This window comes from Crinia signifera, chromosome 19 (genome assembly GCF_055691185.1).
Source record: "Crinia signifera chromosome 19, ASM5569118v1, whole genome shotgun sequence".
Lineage (NCBI taxonomy): Eukaryota > Metazoa > Chordata > Amphibia > Anura > Myobatrachidae > Crinia > Crinia signifera.
This window is the reverse complement of record NC_139226.1, coordinates 64,780,422-64,805,237: the sequence shown is the minus strand read 5'-3', so window position 1 is coordinate 64,805,237 and position 24,816 is coordinate 64,780,422. Positions and strand designations below refer to the sequence as shown.

Sequence of the window (24,816 nt, the reverse complement as noted above, 5' to 3'; positions counted from 1 at the left end):
GAAAAAGGGATTCTGTGGAAACCAAATCACGGTCAGGTACACCAACAAAAACTTCAGCTACAACTGCCAGGAAAATTTTTGGGATGCAAAGAAAAATTCACAAATGACTTCAGCTGAAATACAGGACTATCTTAAAGTGGTGTGGTTGTTGTTGAGGCATTTGAAGAAAAATGGGCTGCATGGTCAAGTCGCCAGAAGAAAGCCATTACTACGCAAATTCCACAAAGCTCCAAACAGCACAGCGACAAGCCTCAAAACTTCTGGAACAGTCATTTGGAGTGATGAGACCAAAATGTAACTTTTTGGCCACAACCATAAACATTACATTTGGAGAGGAGTCAACAAGCCCTACGATAAAAGGAACACCATTCATACTGTGAAACATGCAGCTGGATCGCTGATGATTTGGGGATGTGTGAGCTACAAAGGCACTGGAAAATTGGTCAAAATTGATGGCAAGATGAATGGAGCATGTTATCAGAAAATACTGAAGTAAAACTTGCACTCATCAGCTCGGAAGCTGTGCATGGGACGTACTTGGACATTCCAACATGACAATGATCCAAAACACAAGGCCAAGTCGACCTGTCATTGGCTACAGCAGAATAAAGTGAAGGTTTTGTAGTGGCCATCTCAGTCTCCTGACCTCAATATCATTGAGCCACTCTGGGGAGATCTCAAACGTGCAGTTCATGCAAGACAAGAATTTACAGGAACTGGAGGCTTTTTGCCAAGAAGAATGGGCAGCTTTACCATCTGAGAAAAAAAAAGAGACTCATCCACAACTACCACAAAAGACTTCAAGCTGTCATTGATGTTAAAATACACAATATTAAGAACTGGGGTATGTAAACATTTGATCAGGGGCATTTGGATAGTTTCTGTTGTCATTATGATTTGAAAAGAGTAAACACAGTTGTTTGACAATAAATGGCTTCACCCAACCACCAACAATGAGTGAAAGAAAAGTTTGTGCGTTATCATTCATATTCTCTGACAAATGGCCATAAAATAACTAATTCTGCTAAGTATGTAAACTTATGAACACAACTGTATGTATGTGTGTAATATATATATATATATATATATATATATATATATATATATAAATTCTGTAAATCAATAAAACATAAATGTGTGCTCTATAGTGCATGAATCTGTTATTTAATCTAGCAGCTTTCCACACAGTATAAATCACATACAACAGGCGGGTAGTGATCACTGTGCACATATAAAGAAATCATATACGGACTTCACCACATTGACATAGTCTCCTCGTTGTGCACTGTCCCTATGCTAGGCCACAGATCTCATTTAGGGTGTACTAAAGAAACTGTATATGAGCAGTTCCTAGTTCCATGGGCCAAATGTACTTGAAAAGTTATAAAATGGGGAAATGATAAACAACCAGCTGCTGTAAATTTTTAAAGACAGCCTGTAATATGGCCATTAGGGGCTTGTTGGCTGGTACTTAATCACTTTTCAAGTTAGTACATCTGGTCCATGGTATCAGTAACTGCTCATGTTATACCCTAAAATAGATCATATTAAAAAAGCCATACAGGTAGACATAGAACACTGGTTACTTTCGTTAAAAAAAAATACATTTAGCAGGTATAATTATTTGAGACATCAAACTTTCCCTTAAGCTACCAAATGTGAAAAATCATAGCTGTTTGTAAGTGGCCATGTGTATGTATGTTCCAATTAGGGATGCCAATCTTTTGGGCATTTTTGGATGAAGTTTCAATCTAGGGATTGGAGCCTCCAGTCCCGGGATTTCGGGAATGAAATGCACATGCACATTTCAACCCTTTTCTACTGGACAGAACTGCCTGAAAAATATGTTGTGCATCTGCACAGTGTAATGTTAGAGGTCACACTGCACAACTTCCTGCCCTCTTCACCACAGCCACGGCCCCCACATGCCCACCTACCCACCATCTCTGCCGCATCCACCTAGCCTGCCATTGTGCCAGCTTCCATCTACCAAATGCACCAGGCTGCCCTTTCCACCACCTCCCGTCTTCTCCGTCATGAATCCAATCCCGGGATTGACTGATTTTCTGTCCCGAATCCCGGGATTGAAAAAATTCTCTGGGATTGGCCTCCCTAGTTCCAATGTATTTTACACAGTTGTTGCATTAACTATATAAACTTCTGCCAATGTATAAGCAAGATCAACCAGTACTGTATACTTTAAAATAATGTAAACATGTGCTGTGTAGTTATTCCTTTAAGAGCTTCCACTTACCTACATTTACTACCTCCAGTTAGTAAGAATTTGCTGCACATCCTAATTTGTCTATGGTGTGGTGTTAGTTGGTTGTTCACAGGTAGTAATGACCACTCTATCGGAGATCTGTTTGTTTTGGAGAAAGAGTTATTTGATAATATATTGTCATATGGTATCTTTCATCTCCGAATTCTGCAAATCATACACCCTTAATTATTTATTTTATTAACAATTTCCTATATAGCGCAGCCTATTCCGATTTATGTGCTTTACAATAAAACAAACTGGGTATTTACAGACAGTCAAAAATTTGAGGGCCCTGCTTGCAAGCACACAATCTATAGGAAACTGGATATTCTTTATTGCATAAATTCGACCAGCATGCAAAGGTTCCTGTTGTGCTGTATGATACGGTGACCATACAGTTTGGCCAGGGGTCAGGAGGATGGAAAATGTGTAAAAGAAAGAGATAGGATTTGTGTGGCCTGTACAGTGGGGATGTGATTGGAAAGGAATGGTACATGAAGGTTAAGTGGCTGGTTCTGGATAAGCTTGCCTATAGAGATGAGTTTTCAGGGAACGCTTGTAGGTTTGGAGACTGAAGGAGAGTCTTATTGTGCATGGGAATAGCAGTGAGTGACGAGTGTGCATGAGAGAGGTACTGTAGTGAGGAGCGAAGAGGTCGGGTTGGAAGATATTTTGAGAGAAGAGATATAAGTTGGTTTAGTTTGGTTTATGGTCTTGTGTGTTAGAAAAAGTATTTTATATTAAATAAGGTAGAACACAGGTAACCAATGAAGTGACTGACAGAGTAGCTATGCATATGATGAACGTCTGGCTAGGAAGACTAGCCTCACAGCTGCATTCATGGTGGATTGTAGTGATGAGAGTCTGTATTGGGGTAGGCCAATAAGGAGATTATTGCAATAATCAAAGCATGAGATGATGAGAGCTTGGATTAGAGATTTAGCATGTAATGTAAGGATGTATTTTGAATATGTTTTTTTTAGGTGCATATGGCATGATTTCGAGACAGACTGAATTTGAGGAACAAAGGAAAGTTCTGAGTCAAGGATGACACCTAGGCAGCAAGCTTGAGTGGTAGGAGTCACATTCTCAACAGCGAAAGAGATATCTGGTTGGTAATTACTATTATCTACTGTTTATTGGTGGAAATGTAATTAATTCTCCTAATTAAATATAATCAAATCACATGCAGTGCAACCAAGTTTTGCCCATTAGAGAAGGATTTAGCCTTGCAATCCATGCTGAATTAGGCTCAATGTTTGAATACTTTGCTTAAAGAACAACTCATTTATACTTCTAATCATGGGCAGATTAAGGGGGGGGGCACCCGGGCACATGCCCCCACTGTCATTTCTGACATAGCTCATTTTGTAGATGAGGACCGGGGCGTTTATTATGAGCCTAGCCCTGTCGCTAGCCCCCCGGGAACCAGAGATTTCGCCGGGCAAAGCTGGAACGTTTTCCCCATAGGATAACATGGGACCCACTAATTCCAACCCCCACCCGTTTCCGACGGCTGGCATTTCCCCCCATGGCATCACATAAGCTTGAGGTATATCTCATTCGAACCCAAATCGATGGGCCTTCAATCTGATACCAGATTGGTCCATATGGGTCATGGTTCCGGAGATATTGCGGATAAACCATATTTTTTTTATTTCTGAAATGTAATTTCATGGCTGTTCATGTTCTTTGAGGGCAGATTTCTCTTGAACCAAATGGTCCCATTTTACAGGACCAAAATCATTTGAAGCCTACTCAAAATTTCTTCAATACGATACTGGTCATGTAAATGGGTCAATTGGTTCCGAAGATATAGCCAGTTAAAGGGGTGGTTTTCTCTCCCCTCACACCAGTAAATGCAGGGACTAGGCTGGTGTAAAAGGGAATGTCCCTGCATGATCCTGGGACCATATTCCTGGGTAAGTCCCTGCATTTTCTTGCGTAAAAGGGGATATTATTTCAAATAGCCCTGACCTGCAGTGTTCTGAATACAGTCGGGCAGCCCCCTGCTCTTTGCCCGGTTGTCAATGGCTGTCACTTCTGCCTGGCGGTGGCTGTCCCCCAGTTACCTTGAGCATGTATTTCCCCTTGGCAATGAGCATGTAATCCCAAATGACAATGAGCATTGAACCCCTGGCAATGAGCATGTAGGTAAGCAGCACTTATGTAGCATCATTTTTAATAGGCATTATGGTGTTTGGCATAAGACATAATGGACATTATGATGTGTGGCTTAACATGTAATGGGTATTTTTGTGTGCATTTTTAATGCACGCCTTTGGCGAGCAATGTCCCTGTTTATGAAGCGTACTGTGAATTTTGGCTCTATCCATGTAGCATTATGTTAATTTTGGCTATATCCGCATGGCATTATGTGAATTTTGGCACAATCCATGTGGCATTATGTGAATTTTGGCTCAATCCGTATGGCATTATGTGTATTTTGGCTCAATCCGTATGGCATTATGTGTATTTTGGCTCAATCTGTATGGCATTATGTGAATTTTGGCTCAATCCATGTGGTATTATGTGAATTTGGGCTCATTCCATTTGGCATCATGTGTAAGGGGCTAGTATAATGGGTCACCGTTTATTAATGGGTATTTTAATGTGTAGAAGTGGATATGGTGGTGTACACTACACTCAAGGACATACATGCCCCCTTTTGAGTGCCCACACCCCATTTTCCAGGGCACGCCTTTGGCGCGCGTACAAATCCATCCTTCACTTTTGTCGTCAAGGTGGGCCTGTGTACTTTAAACGCCAGGGCATATTTTATATCCCATTCACACCCTCTCTCTGCTCTTCTCTCTCTCTCGCTGCTCTCTGAGCATGTACACTGGAACTAATAACACCCCCTCCCTCTCCCAATCCCTCTCCTATCATGGTGCCCCCTCTGTCATTTTCTCCCGGATCCGCCTCTTCTTATAATACAACTGTAAGGGTTGTGTCTGTACATAATTTTTTTTTTCTTCAGAAATATATTCCTGGGGACTGTTTTCTGAATTGTTTTAGAATTTTTGTCTGTTTGTTCCAGCACCACTCAAAAACTACTGGATGAATTTGGATCATGCTTTTACTATTCTATAGCTTAGTGACCTAAAAAGAAATGGAGGGAAGTGTATTGCTATTATCTTAATGTAACATTAAGGAGAGGATAAAAACATTAAAAACCAGAAGCTTTACACTCGGCACATGTTAGTGCCACTGAGCAATAACATGTGCATGCGAGTGAAGCTGCATACAAACCCTAGTTATATAAACTAGTCTTATTGACCCGTCATTGCCAAGATGGCTGTTCTCTGTGTCTCTTACATTATCATGTGTCCTTCTTGTCTCTACCCTTCTGTCAGCATTGTCATCCTTTCATCCCATCTCCCTCTCTCTTTGATCTGTAGATGGGGCTGTGGAAATAGCACCAGTTCCAAATATTGACAGGGGTGTTTCCCACCTCCCCCCACCCATATACACCACCCAGACCCCAACGTTTCTCATCTCTTTGCCTTCTCCCTTTCTGTCTTTCATCTGTACCCTCCAATACCTCCCAAGTTGTGATTTCCTTGAATCGGGACCAGGCATGGGGGCTTGGTCTAGCAACAAAGGAGAGGAGTGGCTAATGCTTGCAGTGCTCCCAAGAGGCCACCCCCCCCATTTTTACCACTGTGGGGGCATGTCCAGGAATAGACACAGATGAGCAGCACCAGGCAGGGGGTGAACTACAAACTGCCAAACCCCCCCCCCCCCCCCGAAAAAAGGGATGGCCCCGCAAACATCGGGACAGTTGAGAGGTATGCAATCTACCTATCCTATCTGTCCTCTTCCCCTAACCTCTCTTCCTTCTTATTCACTACCTTCCACCCACGCTGGCTGGGAGGGGAAGAGTGAGGCCTCTGCCATGTCCAGCAGGAAGGAGGGAGGGACTATACTGTAGCTGTTAGACACATTTCTTCATAGTTTTATATAATCTACAGTCATACAGCCAGAAGGAACCTTGAATTATAATAACACAAGCTGTAAAAACATGTAGAAATAATATATTTAAAGCACATTTTACATGGTACCTTTGTGCCAGGGACAGTTCTTTGTTGGTGTTAGTCTGTGATATTCCATGTAACGAGCTTGTGTAGGTTTCCCAGGCACACTTAAACTGGACCAGGTAGCCGAGGGTCTGAAGACAGATGCTTCTTTTTTCTTCCAGCTGTCATGGTATCATTTGCATTAATGTTTCTTACATAAAGAAACTCTATAAAGCACTGGCTATACTGAACATCATGAAGTAAGTAAGATACCTACAGTTTAATAAAAATCCCTATTTACATAAGAGGGCTTATGACAGTTCTGCAGTGCTTTGGTCAGGGCTGGATTATCCAAGGGGCGACAGGGGCAGTCATCCCTCCACAGACTGCTTTATAAATCAGAGCAGTCTCTTAAAAAGCAGTCTGTGGGGGCCCCCAGGGACAGGCATAGGGTTGCCACCTCTCCTGGATTTCCGGGATTCTCCCGTTTTGGGTAGCAACCCTAAAGGAGGCTTGTCCAGTTTCCCGGATTCCGGGATTCTCCCGGAATCCGGGTATCTGAAAAAGCCTCCAGCCCTATATCCTCTCCCCATAGCACCCGGGCTGTCCCCCGTCTGCCGCTGCGGCTGCCTCCGCAGCCCCGCGCTTGCGAGATGATGATGTCATCATCTCGCGAGTCTTTGTCTGCAGGGGCTCCGCATGTGTGTGTGTAATATATATATATTCATATGTGTGTGTGTGAGTGCCCGCCGACCCGCCCACATACCAGTGGTGGTGGTGGTGGGGGGGAACCCTTTGGCTGCAATTTTTATTGGTGGGGGCCCCCACCAGCCTTAATCCAGCCCTGGTTTAGGTGAAAAATGCACTAAGATGTGGAGAGAGGTACAGTACTGAAACTCTATCTTTCTCCACTTTATAACTCTCTAAGGCTTAATACATTTCACTTCACCGATTTGTAAATAGGGGAGCACCCAGGGAAATCTAGAGAAGGATACTGTGCACAGAGGGCAGTGTCTGCAGGCCCATACACACTGGGGGATTTTTACTTGAAAGGTGCTTTTTTTTAGCTACTTTCAGCTCAAAACCTCCCAGCACATCAGCACTCATCACTGGCTGTTACTGTTCACCTGCTGGTATTACCAGCCAAGTGGACAGCTTTCCATAGCTTTCCATAGCGTCCTCCTATGGAAAGATGTCCACCCCGTGTGCGATTTTTCACCCAGCTATTTTCACATCATCGCTCTGCATACATGCTGGGCAAAACCGCCCAGTGTGTGTGCACATTAAGGGCATGTCTTGTACTATGCACCCCCTAGTCTCATCCTAATATTATTATATGCTATAATAAAGCCATCGACCTTTGGCAATGTTACACAGCAGTGCCCCAAGTCATAATAAGCCATATAGAATCACTATCAACTTGGCACCCAATGCCCAAGAATGCACTAATAGCCACAGATTTCAGCCCTGGACTTGTGTGCCCAGAGGAAGGGGGGCCTTCACTGGGTAGTCCCCACTCTCCAGGGTACCCTGGCCAGGGGTGACTAGTTATTGTTAGGGGGGTATTAACTGTTATGGCCAATATACTTGTGTCCCCTGGCTGTGGCATTACCTACCTAGCTAGCTGCGCCTGGTCCTAGTTAAAAAAAATTGGGGGATCCCCATGTCTTTGTATGCCCTGTATTTTTGAAACTAGGACTAGTTCTTAAATACAGGAGGAACTCCCACATTTTCCCACTGTGCAGGAAATTTACTAAGAAGGCCGATTACGGGCAATCCCATTTATGAACAGGTATGACGGGATTGGCCGTAATAGGCCCGAACATACAAATGGAGAATCAGCAAAGCTATTTTTTTCCAGATCACTATATAAGAGGAATGCATGTTCCTCTTCAGGTGTGTTTGCGGATGAGAGTCTACAGACAGTACCTGCTCTCAAAATTACTTGGAAAGATAATTTAATTATTTAGAATAGGTCAACATTTTAAAAGTCCCTACACTAAATAGTGAATCGTGTAATAGCATATCATCATTAATAGTTATTTTGGTACTTGTGTAGTTTCACGGCGGCAGCTCTATGCTAAGTTTGAATCTAACATTATCAGCGTAGCCTCGGCAGCAGCGCTACGCTAAAGGCCCCCATACACTATGAGATTTGTCTGACCTGGAAAATTGCATCTGATTTCCCCTGAACTTCCCTGGCAGCTTCCCAGGAGGCCTACATACAATTTGACACTTGACGTGCCATTTTTTACATCCAATTTGCATCAGATAAATCACATGTGATTAATCACATGATTTATCTGACACAAATTGGATGTGCCATGAGATTTATCTGATGGGATGGCTCTAGGGAGTGGCCTGAACAGTGCTATACCTTGCAGGTATTACTGTTCTGAGAAAATGAGAATGGCGGTATATGTATATATAGTATATAACGGAATCTGCTGCGCCATATAAGACGCTGTAACGGAATCTGCTGCGCTATATAAGACACTAACGGAATCTGCTGCACTGTATAAGACACTGTAACGGAATCTGCTGCGCTATATAAGACACTAACGGAATCTGCTGCACTGTATAAGACACTGTAACGGAATCTGCTGCGCTATATAAGACACTGTAACGGAATCTGCTGCGCTATATAAGATCCAAAGTATCCAAAGAGATGCAATATCAGTTACGTCTTAGGAAAGTAACTAGCCGGAATAGAAGTTTGTCACTAGTATCCAATTATCCTGAACATAAACCAGTGGCCAAGAGGGAGAGTCAGGGAGATACTGTAGGACCAGCCCAGGCAGTTCCACCAGAGACCGTTTGCATAACAGTATTAATAGAGGGTAAAGAGGTATTTGGACACTTCCCATTATAACCAGCAGTATATAGTCACTTCTGCTTGCTACACTAGAGAGAACAATAGTACCGTAATTTATTCAGGCACACACAGGGGAGAGAGAGAGGGGGAGTCTGCCCATGCTGTCATCCAGAAGCAGGGGAGAGGGAGCGTCCATGCTCTTCTGAACAAGCTGACAATCAGCAGCACGGGAGAGGGGAGGGGGATGTTGTCCGGGCTTTGCTGCCCGTTCAGGTGTCATATAGCAGCAGAGGAAAGTCTGGGGGCTCTGCTGTGTGTGCTGACATCTAGGACGAGCAGCAGGGAAGACTCTCACTGACTGCCGCCCTCTGCCCTCTTCTCTCCTGACTCGAGTCCCGGCGTGGTGCCTGTCACTTCCTGTGACATAAGTTCCGGCTGCTGCTGCTGATTCTACACTGGGGGTTGGAGGTCCACAGCGGCGCAGGAAGGAGGTACCAGGAGATATATCGGATCTGAAACATCGTGGGTGCTAAAAAGCACCCATGATGGGTCAGATTCAGATATATCTGATGTTCAGCAGGTCAGACGCCCTGATCCGATCTGAAGCGCATGGGACCGCGCATCAGATCAGATCAGATGTCAAACACATGCGATTTTTGGCCGATTTCAACCGATTTATCGGCCCAAGGGGCCGAAATCGGGTGAAATCGGCTGAAAATCGCATAGTGTATGGGGGCCTTAAGTTTGTATAAAGCTACGTTATCAGTGTAGTCCAACAGCTGCCTTACTTCTGTAGATAATTTGAAGCTACGTTATCAGCGTAGCTCAAAGGCTGCCTTACTTGTGTAGTTTTACGACGGCAGCTTGAACTACGTTGTCAGCGTAGTGACTCTGCAGCAGTCCTGCGGTGACAGGTCATAGTGGCACTTGTAGTTCCACTGAGAAATAGCAGCCCGGCACACCGCTAACAAGTGCAGCATGAAAAACACTATTAAACCTGTCGACAATGACACTTGTCCACATAACAACTGTCAACCTTTTTTATTCCACCACAGGGGCAAACGCAGGATTTTCAGAAGGGGGTTTCCAGAGGGGTGGAGCAAAGCACAGAGATGTACACTTGGCTGGGTCAGTTAAAGTATTATAGATAGACCAAATGTGTATAAATAATAATAAAAAAAAAAATATATATATATACATACAGGGGCGTCAACAGCAGTGTAGACCCCTGGGCATAGCAATGCATTGGGGCCCCTACCGATCCTCCAGCGGTAGGGGTGGGGGAAGCTTTGATGTCCCGTGGGTGGTAGGGGGTATAATATCAACCACTCAGCATGTAGGGCCTGGATCAGTAATTTCCACTAATTACCCCTTTACTGCACAGATGGGGTGGGAGAAGGGGGCATTGGGCTGAATGAAGGGGCCCTGATGTCTAATATGCAGAGGATAGGTTTATAGTGGAGTGGGCTTGTTATTCATAGTTTTCTGGTGGGAGGACAGCTTGCTTGACTGCAGATATCTCCAGTTCCCGGAAATAGATTTCTTAGATTTTAATGGAATTAACAACTAGAGAATCCCACATACCAAATAGTATCGGGGACTAGGGGATTAGAGTTCAGGTGGCAGAGAAATCTGCCAATGAGAATATAAAACTACATACCAGGTATGTGGAGCTGGAGCAGTAACCAGCTGCTGGAAGGCTGATATCTCTGGTTCTGGGAACAAGCTACTAGTGTCCATCAAATGGGGAGAGTCCCAGCTTTTGTAATATACCCTCAGAAAAACTCTAAATTAGACAGAACCTGAAATATCTGTATGGGAAGAGCAATTAACAGGCTTGGATGGGGACCACTGCTTTGAAGTCCGATATCTCCGGTTCCCAAGGGCCGATTTTTAAAATTCTTGTACTCATGGAAAGAGGGGACCCTCAGCTTTCAGCCTAGGGTCCTTAGACTCCTGGGGGGGGTTTCTGGGTACTCAGAAACCCCCCCTGCGTGCGCTACTGCACCATCCACGCTAGCCCAAAATGTGGCAAGCGGATGCGTTATGAGTCCTCCCAACCTTTTCATACCCCCACTATCCTCGTTGGCGTTGAGTTGATCTTACAAAGTGTGGTGAGCGCAGCGAGCCACCAAGCCCAAAGCATGGCGAGCGCAGCGAGAGGACGCGGATTACTTCACATGTATTCCGCGTCCCCTCGCCCCGCTTTGGGCTCGGTGGCTCGCTGCACTTGCCACCGTTTATAAATTCAACTCCATGCCGACGCGGGTAGTAGGGGTATGAAAAGGTCGGGATGACATGTAAAGTGTGCACTCGGGTTGGCGTGGATGGTGGGGGTGTTTCAGGAACACATTCACACCTGCCATATCATACATCTGAGACAGTAATGACATGTGTTAACTGGTAACTGTTTTTTAGTTAACAATAAAGAAGAATAATGAAGGAAATTATTAAATGACAATACAATGAAAAAGACGAAGAATAAAGACAAAAAATTTAGTAAGTCATTCCTCATTTGCAGAAACAGCATGAGAAGTTGATGCACTTGTCTCTGCCTCTGCACCGTCACCTTTCTCAGCCTGGGGGAGCAGGGTTAGTGCATGGAGGATACACCGTAACGGGTTTTCAGCGCCAAGAGTCTTTCTCCATATGAACTCCTGTAAGTTCTGGGTTTGAACCCCGGTCTTCGGATCCACAAAGTTCCAGCTGCTCCATATTATAGGCAAAACAGCAATTCGAAAAGATGGTGGTCCCCGGTTCGACGTGCCTCTCGATGGCGGCTATCAGGGTGCTGGCATCACGTCTTTCGACAGCTGTGACGAAGCACTCTCCGGTCTCCCTAGAAATGCCTCCAAAGAGCCACTGTTGGGGCAGCATATGACCAACATGACTCTTTTTTGGATGAAAAGGCTCTCGTCCACCTCGACTATCTTGCCTGGGCCAATACATCGGTGAGGCTGTGAAATGAGGTCGACGGTGCAGGCCTCCCTTATCAAAACGGTGGTCTTCTGCGAGATGGACAAATGTCGCTCACAGAAGCGGATGCTGGTCAGCTCCTCTGCCCAACAGAACACAAATCAGATCAGGGTGACAAAGGTCAGCTAGCACCCTCTGAACCATTGCGCAGCCCTGACGCTGACCTTCTCTCCGCAGCTGCAGATGTGGCAGCACCACATTTGCTCCATGACATTTAGCCTCATAGGGTGGCCATTGGGGCAAGTCTGGGTGTCAGGCAGAAATGTATGGCTTTGTAGAAAAACCACGACTCCTCCTCCATCCACGGCAGGTTGAAAAGCAGCCATGACTGAAATGGGTCTGACTCTCACAGAATCTAACAGCTGGTCTTACTCTCACAGAATATAACAGCTGACTGACTATGCTAACTGCGTACCGCTCAATCTACCAGCTGACTGACTATGCTATGCTGTCTGTGGGAACACTACGCTGCATCTGACAGGGACGCTGTCTACGCTAAGCGGCCGCAAGAACAAGATGCTGTTTCTGACAGGGATGCTTCTTCTGACTAACTACAATGACTACGCTAGTCGCGGCAACACTACGCTGATTCTGACAGGAATGCTATGCTAACTACGTACTGCCTACGCTGACTATGCTGGTCGTGGGAACACAGCACGCTACTTCTGACTGACAACACTGACTACGCTGGTCACGGGAACACAACAGCATTTCTGAAAGGAACGCTACGCTAACTATGTAGCTACCGCCGTGAAACTACACAAGTACTGTTATTTTTGCTCGGTATTCACTTTTGAAAGAGAGGGGAAGGTGCCACAGATAAATTGCAGGGATCTTCAAAAAAAAGGACAAGTACATTTACAGAAGAAAAGGTCTCAACATAACTCTCAAAACTAAAATTGGATAAATCAATAATGCCAGATGGGATATATCCAAGGATACTAAAAGAGCTTAAAGGCGTGTTGGTAGCACTATTAACAGAATTATTCAACCAGTCACTAGCTATAGGAGTAATTCTAGAGGACTGGAAAAGAGCAAATGTTGCTCCAATGCACAAAAATGGAAGTAAGGAACATGCAAGCAACTTGTCACAGATGGTGGGGTGGATGGAGTCGTGTGGGTCACAGGAGTAGCAGAAGAGTCAGAGGAGGTAGGGTTAAAATGAGCTGGTTTAATGATTGATCTTTTCATCAATGGAAACAAAACATCAAGACTCTCAAATACTTCTTTGAGGATAGCCGAGGGTTAAATTAACATTAAGCAATAAGTTCTTGCTGGATTGGGAACCACCAGAGATGATGGGAAAACTGTAAAAGACTGTAACTGATGGAAGGATCAATAGAAGCACGGAGATGACTGAAGGTGACTGGAGACCGGAGATGCTGAGAACAGGCCCGAGAGGAATGGGAAGGACTGGATCAGCCAGGGCAGACCGGGTCGGACTGTATACACAACACAGAGGCCTAGATGGCTACAGAGCACGGAAAGCAGGGCAGGGATTCAAACAGGCACTAGGATGGCCAGGAGAGCTACCAGAGATGCTGCAAGCACTGGAGACTCTTTTTACTGATAGGGAATCAGCCTAGACAGCCCTCCTATATACCTAGGAGGACGCCGCCATTGGCTAGGCTGTCAGAAAGGAGAATAACGCCTAACCTGGCCTAATATCCTTTTTGCCCACAACAAAGATGGCGGCGCCGGCCTCCCAGAACCACCAGACACAGATCCGGCTCCTGAGCACGTGTCCCGCTCCCCCTGCTGCCAGACACCGCATCCACCAGCGCCAGACCCTCGGAGCAGCTGTACACAGGCCAGACGCCGGCAGACATGAGCGGGTGAGTACGCAGCCCGCCGTTTCCTGCCACGGTGACCTGTGACACAACTAACAACCTGTGAGTATTACATCAGTTGTAGGGAAATTGAGTTGTAGCAGTCTGTAGATAAATTGAGTTGTAGGATCTGTAGATACCCCCCATCCCCGAAAGGGCTCTCCAACCCCATATGAAAGACATTCCTCTAGAGAGTACTCCAGGCAATTGACTTCTCCAACCACACAGGGTGATATCCGAACAGTGGCAACCCGGGCGTTTCACAGATACACACGACCTGGACTACCCCACACCCCCCCCCCCCCTTATTGCAAACACCAACCCCTCAACCCCCCTCACCACCATCCTTTACCATTATCCTAATAAAGACATTTAATTGTTAATACCACAGTTTAGTCCTTTCTTCATTCTGTACCCATATTACTTATCAATACTATCCTCCCACCCTATACTGGACTTATTCATTTCCAGCAGACATAAACGGATGGTAATATTTATCACAATATCTCTTCATTTTCCAAAAGTTGGAGATTCCAATTTGCTGAAACTCTCCTAAGTTATTTCTCTTTTTGCTCAATTTATCTATACATGTTTTTATGTTATGTGTTAGATGTACATCAATTATTAAATATTAATCACATTTTTGAGAACCGTCTTGTCTCAATTATTGGAACAGCTAGTGCTGGCACATCTTCTATAGGTGGACATTTGTACATGTCGACCATATGGGTTCAACATATCATCGTGATATCCGGGCCAATATCCTGCTCGGAAAACGGTGAGGTCTGAAGATTGTTTCACACTGTCTTTGATATGTTTATCAATTTGAAATCCCCTTCTTTTATTATATAAATGCTATAGATGTATTTCAGTGCATAAAGCTACAAATTTAATACCATAATTCAACATTTAACTTCCCTGGCCTTGTGAGTTGTCATGGAGATAATTTCACTTCATTCCATTTCATTTAAGTTGATTTAGCAATAAGATTTTTTAAACTTTACTTTCAAGGTAAAAGTATAGAATTTTGAAACTCATTGCAGTCAACAACAATGACTACTTATTTTCCACAAGTGGAGCTGTAATAATGTATAAGTAATGGGATGTGATGTAGTATTTTGCTTACCTCTTGTATATCTTCTAGCTCCTTACACAAAGACTGGGCTGATGGAATGCTGGAACACTGGTTCAGAGAAGGATGTGAATGTCTGTAAGGAAACGGCAAGGAATGTTTTTCTTAGGTGTTCACAAAATATTCTGAATTGAAGATGTCTATTATGTACAATTATTCTGCATATAAGTTTAGTGAATAAAGATATGGCCTTGAGTTGTTTAGTTGAAAAACGGTCACATTATGTTAGATGACCTTGTGAAAAGCTCAGATTTTTCTTATGTTTGGAAATTTACGTCAATAGTATACCAATGGTCCACTGTTTATTCTAAGCTGAGTATGACTGGATCTTTACAAACAATTTAGATGCATTGGTTTATACAATTACACAAGTACCCAACACTTTACTAAAAAATAAAAGCTCACATACATATAGTTTTAAAAGATGCACATCATCACTTCACCAATGTCAATATGACGGTGACCGGCTTCCGTGCAGGGTATCTCGATCCACTGTTCAGCAGCTCCCACCGCCAAGCAGCAGCAAGATGTTCCCCACGGCTTCACAGACAGACCCGGCTAGGCTTCCAGCATCACTTCTAGCACGCCATCAACGCGTTTCGTCACGTCAGGACTTCGTCAGGAGGCGCTGAACAGTGGATCGAGATACCCTACACGGAAGCTGGTCACCGTCATATCGACATTGGTGAAGTGATGATGTGCATCTTTTAAAACTACAGTATATGTATGTGCGCTTTTATTTTTTAGTAAAGTGTTGAAATATACTTGCTCATTGTGTGTGCCTCCTCCATTCTCTTTGAATACAAATAGCATGCCCCTTCACAGAATAAAATTATTGATTATTTAACACCAAAAAAAAAAAAAACCTTTCTTTTAAAAGTTCACATTCCAGTTCACCTTAAAAAGATGTTGAATGCAAAACGGTGAATCATGGCGAAAATCACGGAGAAAGCAGTTCTCCACCCTAGCATTGAATACACTCTCGGCGAATCCCAGTGAAAACCCCATTGAAATACACCAGTGACTTGCAGCGAACATGAAACAGTGAACATTGAGTAGGGTGAATCAGATTTTCAGTGAATAAGATTCAACGCAAGGAGTGAAAACAGCCCGATTCCCCGAAAAAAAACCAGTGAATCGGGAGCATTGAATACTGCCCTAAGTGGTAAATTTACTAAGCTCTGTGTTTGGTTGAGAGAATTTTGAGGTGAGTATCACCATTTTTCCAAACATAGATATTTACTAAAGGCAAACACCAGTTTAAAATCACAGAAGCAAAATGTAAAACTCTTGTGAGAATTCAATCATGACCAAATACACCATTGGGCAAACTCAGAAGTACGGTACTTTTCATTAAAAACATACAACATAGATGTAACAAGAATTGTGCTTTTAATAACACCCAGGAGAAAACTCACTTTCAAACACGCTGCTCACAGACCAGTAAGATATGTGCAGGCTTTGTGTGTAAATGTATAGGAAGTGTTAAGAATACCTTGTCATGATGATAGCATACTTTAACAAAAGTAGTATGGTACATCTAATTTATGCTACTGTAGATGTTGACACAATTAACAGAGACAGGGAAACATTGGGTGACATTCTATGGATTGACATAAATGCGCATTTTTTTTATCGCACCACTTCGCACTTTTGAAAATCGCAAGATTGGCCCGTTTTTCGCATATTTAATTAAATGCGAAAAACGGGCCAAATACTGCGAATAGGTGCGAGTTGGTGCGATGTGTTTAGTCCTGAAAATGTGCGATTTTCATGTCTGAAAATCGCATGTTTGCAGGAAATCGCAAATTGAAATAAAAAAAAACCAGCGCGGGGTCCCCCGCCAGAGCATAACCAGCCCCGGGCTCATTGAGCCGATGCTGGTGACATAAAATCAGTGTCCCTGACAAATAGGGGTCCCCTTGATTTAATAAAACCAGCACCAGGATTAAGGTCCGGCGCTGGTTCCCGAAATACGGGGGACAAAATGACTAGGGGTCCCCCGTATTTTAAGAACCAGCACCAGACCCAACCAGCCAGCAGGGTAATGCCACAGCCGGGGGACACTTATTATATAAGGTCCCGCGGCCAAATCATTATCCCCGTGGCTGGTCAGCATGGGCAGGGGTCCTGGGGAAGTGGGGACCCCCCCAATGAAGGGGTCCCCCCCCCTCCAGGACTTACCAGCCCATGCTGAAAGTCCGGGGCTGTCCCCGATGCCCCTGGGCGGTGGGCATCGGGCTGATGGATAGTGTAAAAAATAGAAGAAAAACTATTGTTTTCTACTGTAGAACTATGAGTCCCAGCAAGCCTACCCCGCATGCTGGGACTTGGAGAACCACAAGTCCCAGCATGCGGGGCATTAAAGGGCCCGCTGGCACTTGTAGTTCTACAGTACAAAAAATAGTTAAATAAAACACACTGACACCCTGAAAAATAAAAGTTTAATACACACATAACACACACACTGATACTTACCTACCTTGAGCCCGTAGGTCGGTCCCGGGGTCCGGGGCTCCTGGACAGAAGAGTCCGGTTCCGGGGCCTTGGTCCGGGTTCCGTGGCTGGTCCGGGGTCCTGGGCTCCAGGGCTGATGTCTCCGGGGTCCAGGATCCGAAGAAGTCCAAAAGGGGTACCTGAGGAAGGAAATCCTACTCACCTGGTCCCCGGCGACGACATCGGCATCCTCTCCGGCAGACGCGCGGCTCCCGGCTGGTACCCGCTCTCGGACTGAAGAGGCGCAGAGATGTTTCATCTTCCGCGCCTCTTCTCAGAATGATTCTATTGGCCGCCTAGCGGCCAATCAGGAGCCGAGAAAGTCAGCTCCTGATTGGCCGCTAGGCGGCCAATAGAATCATCCGGAGGAAAGGCGCGGAAGATGAAAATCTCTGCGCCTCTTCAGTCCGAGAGCGGGTACCAGCCGGGAGCAGCGCGTCTGCCGGAGAGGATGCCGATGTCGTCGCCGGGGACCAGGTGAGTAGGATTTCCTTCCTTAGGTACCCCTTTTGGACTTCTTCGGATCCTGGACCCCGGAGACATCAGCCCTGGAGCCCAGGACCCCGGACCAGCCCCGGAACCCGGACCAAGGCCCCGGAACCGGACTCTTCTGTCCAGGAGCCCCGGACCCAGGATCCAGGGACCGACCTGCGGGCTCAAGGTAGGTAAGTATCAGTGTGTGTGTTATGTGTGTATTAAACTTTTATTTTTCAGGGTGTCAGTGTGTTTTATTTAACTATTTTTTGTACTGTAGAACCACAAGTGCCAGGGGGCCCTTTAATGCTGGGACTTGTGGTTCTCCAAGTCCCAGCATGCGGGGTAGGCTTGCTGGGACTCATAGTTCTACAGTAGAAAACAATAGTTTTTCTTCTATTTTTTACACTATCCATCAGCCCGATGCCCACCGCCCAGGGGCATCGGGGACAGCCCCGGACTTTCAGCATGGGCTGGTAAGTCCTGGAGGGGGGGGAACCCTGTGGCATTACCCTGCTGGCTGGTTGGGTCTGGTGCTGGTTCTTAAAATACGGGGGACCCCTAGTCATTTTGTCCCCCGTATTTCTGGAACCAGCGCCGGACCTTGAGCCTGGTGCTGGTTTCATTAAATCAAGGGGACCCCTATTTGTCGGGGACCCTGATTTTATGTCACCAGCACCGGCTCAATGAGCACGGGGCTGGTTATGCTCTGGCGGGGGACCCCGCGCTGGTTTTTTATTTTATTTTAACTGTTTAAACTGATTTTTACACCAGAACCCTGCACAGATCATTGCGATCTCTGCAGGGTTCTGGCTAATTCGCCCATCAGAACCTGGTCTGATTTTTGGCCGAATTATAGACACACTTTATACAAATCGCATACCATTAAATATGCGATTTGTATACTTTTTCATGTGAAAACATCTGGATGCGATGTGCTGCGAAAAGCAGCCCTCGCATTTCCAGTGTGTCCAACTTGTTGGCCAAAATCGCACTTTTTTCACATTTACGCAGCTCATTAAATATGCGAAAATGGAAAAAAATGCGATTTTGGCTGTTTTTGCGAAAAAAACTCGCAAAAGTCTAATATTCTCATCCCATAGAATGTCACTCGTTATGTCATCTTTTATTTCAAAACTATGACGTATACTACATTCTTACGTATTTGTACAACATGACATTTTCCTCTTTAACATTTAATGTATATTCAAAACAATTTTGTATATTTCCTTTATGTTTCTTTAAGTGCTTTAGACTGTAAGCTCCTTGGAACAGGGCCCTCCTTCCCTCCTGTTCTCACAGCACTCTTCTTGCATTTCAATTACAGCTCTCTTACTCACCTACCATCTATACCTGCATCTCTTCTCATTCACTTCCCTATATCTCAGCTGTATTGTGTACTAAGAATTGTAGTTAATTGTGCTCTGTTTTTGTTCTTCTGTTGCTGTTATGTCTTGTTCTGTGGACCCTGTATTGTTCTACCGGCTGCCTAGGATCTGTGCTGCTAGCCAAATATGTACCCCGTGTTACCCCCCTTAGTGTCCTATATCTGTACCGTTTTTACTTGTCTACCTATCTGGCTGGTGCAATCACCATGTGGCGACGCTGAATGGCTGCCTGGGTGCGACACAGTTCAGTAAATATATGTTTCCCATGTCCATGTCCCTCATTAGTGCATATATGTATGTGTGATGTATATCTGTACTGCCATTGTTGCTCATTCTGATAACCCTTTGTATTCAAGTATGTGCATTATTTTTAATGTCTGTAAAGAGCCTTGAGTCCTGCTGGAGAAAGTGTGCTATATAAATAAAACTTACTTACTTACTTAATAAAAATAACTTTAAAAAAAAAAAAGATAGTGATAAGGAAAATAAAACTAGAAAAAAAAAAGTGAGAGGATTTGTGGTAGACCACAAGGTAAATTGGGTCATTGACCTAATTAACCTTGTGATAATTCTGTGCAGCGCTTTATGTTCTAGATAGTGCTAAAACAAAACGCCTCCAAGTTCCAGTGTAGTCCAGGATCATTGATCTCAACCAACCAATCACGATTCTTAGTGAATTTACTCCCAAGTCTGAGAGTGGGGAAAAAAAAGATGGTTATACTGGATCATTATTATATTATGATTATTGATACAATTTATTATAGTTTTATTGCACAGTGAGCATATATTTGCATTGGGAAAATGTTTACATTTAATATTTAAGCAAATTTTCAGCATAAATCACATACTGTGTTTTTAATCAATTTTATTAGCTATCGATAGTATATTTATATATTTTGCACTGATACATACTGTTTACATTCTTTTTATGTATGTATTCAATAGCTGTTAGATGACTGCATTGTTATATTTGCAAATTTTATATGCCAGTTGCTATGGCAACCTATTGTGTTCCCCAGCACTGAGCCAATGCTCGATGTCCAGATTACGTCACTTCCAGAACAACCATAATACCCCGACCAGAACTAGGGATTCCGTTTCTGGACAGACGCGATGGTAACGGTGAAGAGCATCCGTATTGTCAAGCTTAAGAGTCTATATAAGAGATGGCTGTTCATGCTCATGTTAAATTTACAAATGTAATTTTGCTTTATATGTTTGTACACTAATATTTATGTGCTGCATGTAGTAGGACTTAATGCCAATATAAAGATATAATTAAGCAACAGAAACCACCAAAAGCCTTCATCCTGAAATGTAAAAAACACTGAATACTTCACTGCCAACTTACATGGCCAGGTCCTCATTGGTCTGTAAAAGCTGTTCTTGTAAATACTTCTTTTCAATTTTGCACTCCTTAATAGGAAAAAGAAATAGAAAGGAAACACCAAACCAAATTATAATCACATTTCAAACCAAAAAACTACTAAAATCAGTTTAATGCTTTATATTGTATAATTCATTACCGGTGACAATGTTAACAGTTATCACGTATACTGTACTTAATCAATTCCATTTTATCCTGACATGCATACAAAATTGGATTTTAGTACCGAAAATGCTTACACTGGCCCTGAATGTCTTTACACCTAAATATGGCCTTATTAGTCACAAACACATTTAATTTATTATATTTTGTATATATATGAAATGATGACCATTTGGCCACCTTGCAAAGCCATGACACCAACACATCACACACCACATTTACGGATCTGGTAAAATGATGAGCCACAATATACTCTAATAGGAACCTGGTCTAAAAATGATGATCTTAAACACAGGCCATAGGCCATAGGAAGGGGGGGGGGGGGTGCTTGTTTACTGAATTGGTACTTGTTTCCTAGCACGGGCACAATCGCGATTTCCCATTGAAAAAGTCAAAATCGTGTCGGTCGCATCTTATGCGGCCAAAATGCGATGCCCGCGATTTCCCATAGGGAACAATGTAAAATGCCTCAATTTACCCAAATCCACATAGGGAACAATGTTAAATGGGCCAGAGACCCCAAAAAACCCCCCTGACCAGTGAAATGGCCCCCCAAAAATAGTTAACGCCACCCCACGATCAACGTGAACCCGAAGCGTGGCGAGCGCAGCGGTACGCGTCCTCGGACCTTTTCATACCCCCACTATCCACGTCGGCGTGGAGTTGAGAATATATTAGTGTGGCGAGCGCAGCGAGCCACCGAGCCCGAAGCGTGGCGAGGGGACGCGGATACCTGTGAAGCCCGCGAAGGGACGCGTTTACCTGTGAAGGTATCCGCGTCCCCTCACGGGGCTCGCTGCGCTCGCCACGCTTCGGGCTCGGTGGCTTGCTGCGCTCGCCACACTAATCTATTCTCAACTCCACGCCGACGTGGATAGTGGGGGTATGAAAAGGTCGGAGGACGCGTACCGCCGCCCCTCGCGGGCTCGCTGCGCTCGCCGCGGCGCTTCGGGTTCACGTTGATCGTGGGGTGGCGTTAACTATTTTTGGGGGGCCATTTCAACATTGTTCCCTATGTGGATTTGGTTAAATTGAGGCATTTTACATTGTTCCCTATGGGAAATCGCGGGCATCGCGTCGGTCGCATCGCATGCGATTTTTTAGCCCGCATGCGATGAGACCGACGTGATTTTTTTTACCTGCGATGCCCCAGATCAAGATCGTTGTGGCCGTGTTAGGAAACAAGTACCACTGAATTTGTCTGTGCTCACACAATTCCTATGGATCCTAATAATGTGTAACTACAGTATAGTATGTTGCTCAACCATTTTTTATGGCGGCAGCTGCTATATTTAATGTAACTATTGCTGTCTTCCGATTCTATGTGTGTATATGAATCTGCTAATATACCATCGGGCGGAATCCAGTTCACCGCATGCTGTTATAAAACTATGTATTCCTGCTATTTGTGGCATCCCATCACTGCCATATTAACATCAACGCTGAGGGAAAGGATTACAAAAGAAACTGAGTTGTAAAGAATAAGGAGAAGTAGAAAGATACTGTAGATATAATACATTAATGAAAAGAAAATGTTCCCCTTTTTACTGCACCATATACTATATTCTGTGATTCATTAAATGATGGAAAGCTCTGCTTTTCGTATCAGTGTGTTCATATTTGCCATCTCAGGATGTCATAATCTAAACATAAATGCAAAAAGGTACTTGTGTATTATAGCGGCGCCCATCGCATCGCATACCATAAGGCATGTGATGGGATGCGATGCGATATCGCACGATATTGTACAATGTCATACAATTTTAAAATTATATGACATTGTGTATGGCATACAATGCCATACAATGCGATGCGATGTGATTAAAAATTGTATAAGCACCCTAATGGGTATCTGCGTCTGCTTGCCACGCTTCGGGCTCGGTGGCTCGCTGCGCTTGCCACACTTTCTATTCTCAACTCCACACCGACGTGGGGGTATGAAAAGGTCAGAGGACGCGTACCGCCGCCCCTCGCGGGTTAGCTGCGCTCGCCACGCTTTGAGTTCACGTTTATAGTGGGGGGTGGCGTGGGGGCGCATTTAACATTGTAAGCACCCATTTGGGTGCTTAAAAGCACCCTTTAGGGTGCTTATACAATGTTTCATCGCATAGGGGGCCAAAATCGCGTTGCATCGCATGCCATCGGGTGCATGGCATGCGATGCGATGAGATAAAAACATTGCGCGATGTACATCGGGGCACCGCTATAATACACAAGTACCTGCAAAAACATCAGGGAAGTTCAATGCTTCCCGTCCTCTGTTCTGCTCCCCTGCTATCCCAGCAGTCATTACGCATGCGCAGATGGACATGGCTGCTGGTTCTATGCTGCACAAAGGACCTCAGGAGAAGACAGTATAGCCAGTGCACTGGATGATGGATTGCTTGCCGGAAAGATAAGTATACATGAATTGTTACTACGCCCTTGACAGATGGCAGAACAGGTATCAATTGGAACAAAAACTAACAACTTTGGTTGGAGAAACCAAACCAATCGGGCGCAATGAGTGACCTCACCTTTTATAGAAAAAGGGGAGGAGAAATAGGGATGGTATTGGAAATAGGGAAATTGCACACAACTTTGATAGATTCTTAAATGGTATTGATACCAATAACAATGTATATAGAAACGTAGTTGGCTGCTCCCAATTACAAATTGGATGGTTTGTAGGGGGACAAATACAATAGAATCAGATATATGTGAACACTCACATATATCTAGAGAGCGCCACACCAATGGATGTAATCAATATAAATTTATTACTTTTAAAAATAATATAAATCTCTCAATAAAATGTACAATTCAATAGGTACTCACAAAAAAATATATATATAAATATATATATATATATATATATATTTATAGGCTCGCCCCCTATACAAACATCACATCAGCGGTATCGTCAACAGGCGGCGACCGCTGACAGGGGAGCTTGAGCTGTCTGTTAATCACACTGAATAGAGATTGCCAACAACACATTCCATCGGCTTTATATAAAAAGAAATTGAGGTCTGCCCTATCACTCCTAATGAAACTATCGCTGTATAAAAAGCTCTAAGTCCCTATCAAGGGATAATCAAAGGACATTCTACTGTCTAAAACACAGCCCTTAAATTGACTTTATCAGGAGTGTATGCGAATCTATTGTTATTTCATTGTGTTTTTATATATATATTTTTTTGTGAGTACCTATTGAATTGTACATTTTATTGAGAGATTTATATTATTTTTAAAAGTAATAAATTTATATTGATTACATCCATGGGTGTGGCGCTCTCTAGATATATGTGAGTGTTCACATATATATCTGATTCTATCAATTGGAACAAGTACATACTCAAAACTTCTTAAATGGTTTTAGCCATGTGAATATTTGAAAATCTCCAGAAATCTCCTTGTATATGCACCTGATTCATGCCAATATAAAAAACTCTGCAATCTGAACCTGAGCTTTTGCACTGTGTGTGTGACTAAGTACTCTTTCAATGTGTAACTGATCCAATATTTTGTTGAACAATACCAACTGTCCTAAATTGTAGACCTCAAAAGGTGCAAGGATTTTGTTTTAAGGGGATGTTTTTCTCCAATATCGTAGTTTGGGGAGGCTCTAGGGATCATCGAGCTACAGCCGGGAGCTCAACAATCCATGGCCATTCTCGGCAGAATGGGTCTGACTGCTTCTAAAGTCGTGTCCGTTCTGCCGAGATCTCTGTTCAGTGCTGTTATTTCCCCCATCAGGAATAGCGGCGGAAGATCGAATACCCCCTTGGCCTCAGAAAAAGTCTAGAATTTTAATCCTGTGATTCAAGGCAGAAATTCTGTGGTTTCACGATTAGTAGAGTTAAAAAGTCACGAAGGTGAAGAGCTGGGACTTT

At 44.0% G+C, this 24,816-nt stretch overlaps 1 protein-coding gene across 3 annotated transcripts in view; it reads right to left on the bottom strand.

Annotated features, from left to right (window-relative positions):
- The window catches only part of KASH5 (KASH domain containing 5), a 97,683-nt gene that overhangs the window by 2,728 nt on the left and 70,139 nt on the right, over positions 1-24,816 (bottom strand). For all 3 annotated transcript variants that reach the window (XM_083161735.1, XM_083161736.1, XM_083161737.1), the window contains 4 exons: positions 20,744-20,808; positions 15,029-15,110; positions 6,328-6,464; positions 2,255-2,362 (listed from right to left, as the gene is read on the bottom strand). In XM_083161735.1, coding sequence (XP_083017861.1) covers positions 2,255-2,362; positions 6,328-6,464; positions 15,029-15,110; positions 20,744-20,808 — 392 coding nt within the window. The remainder of the gene's footprint in view (positions 1-2,254; positions 2,363-6,327; positions 6,465-15,028; positions 15,111-20,743; positions 20,809-24,816) is intronic.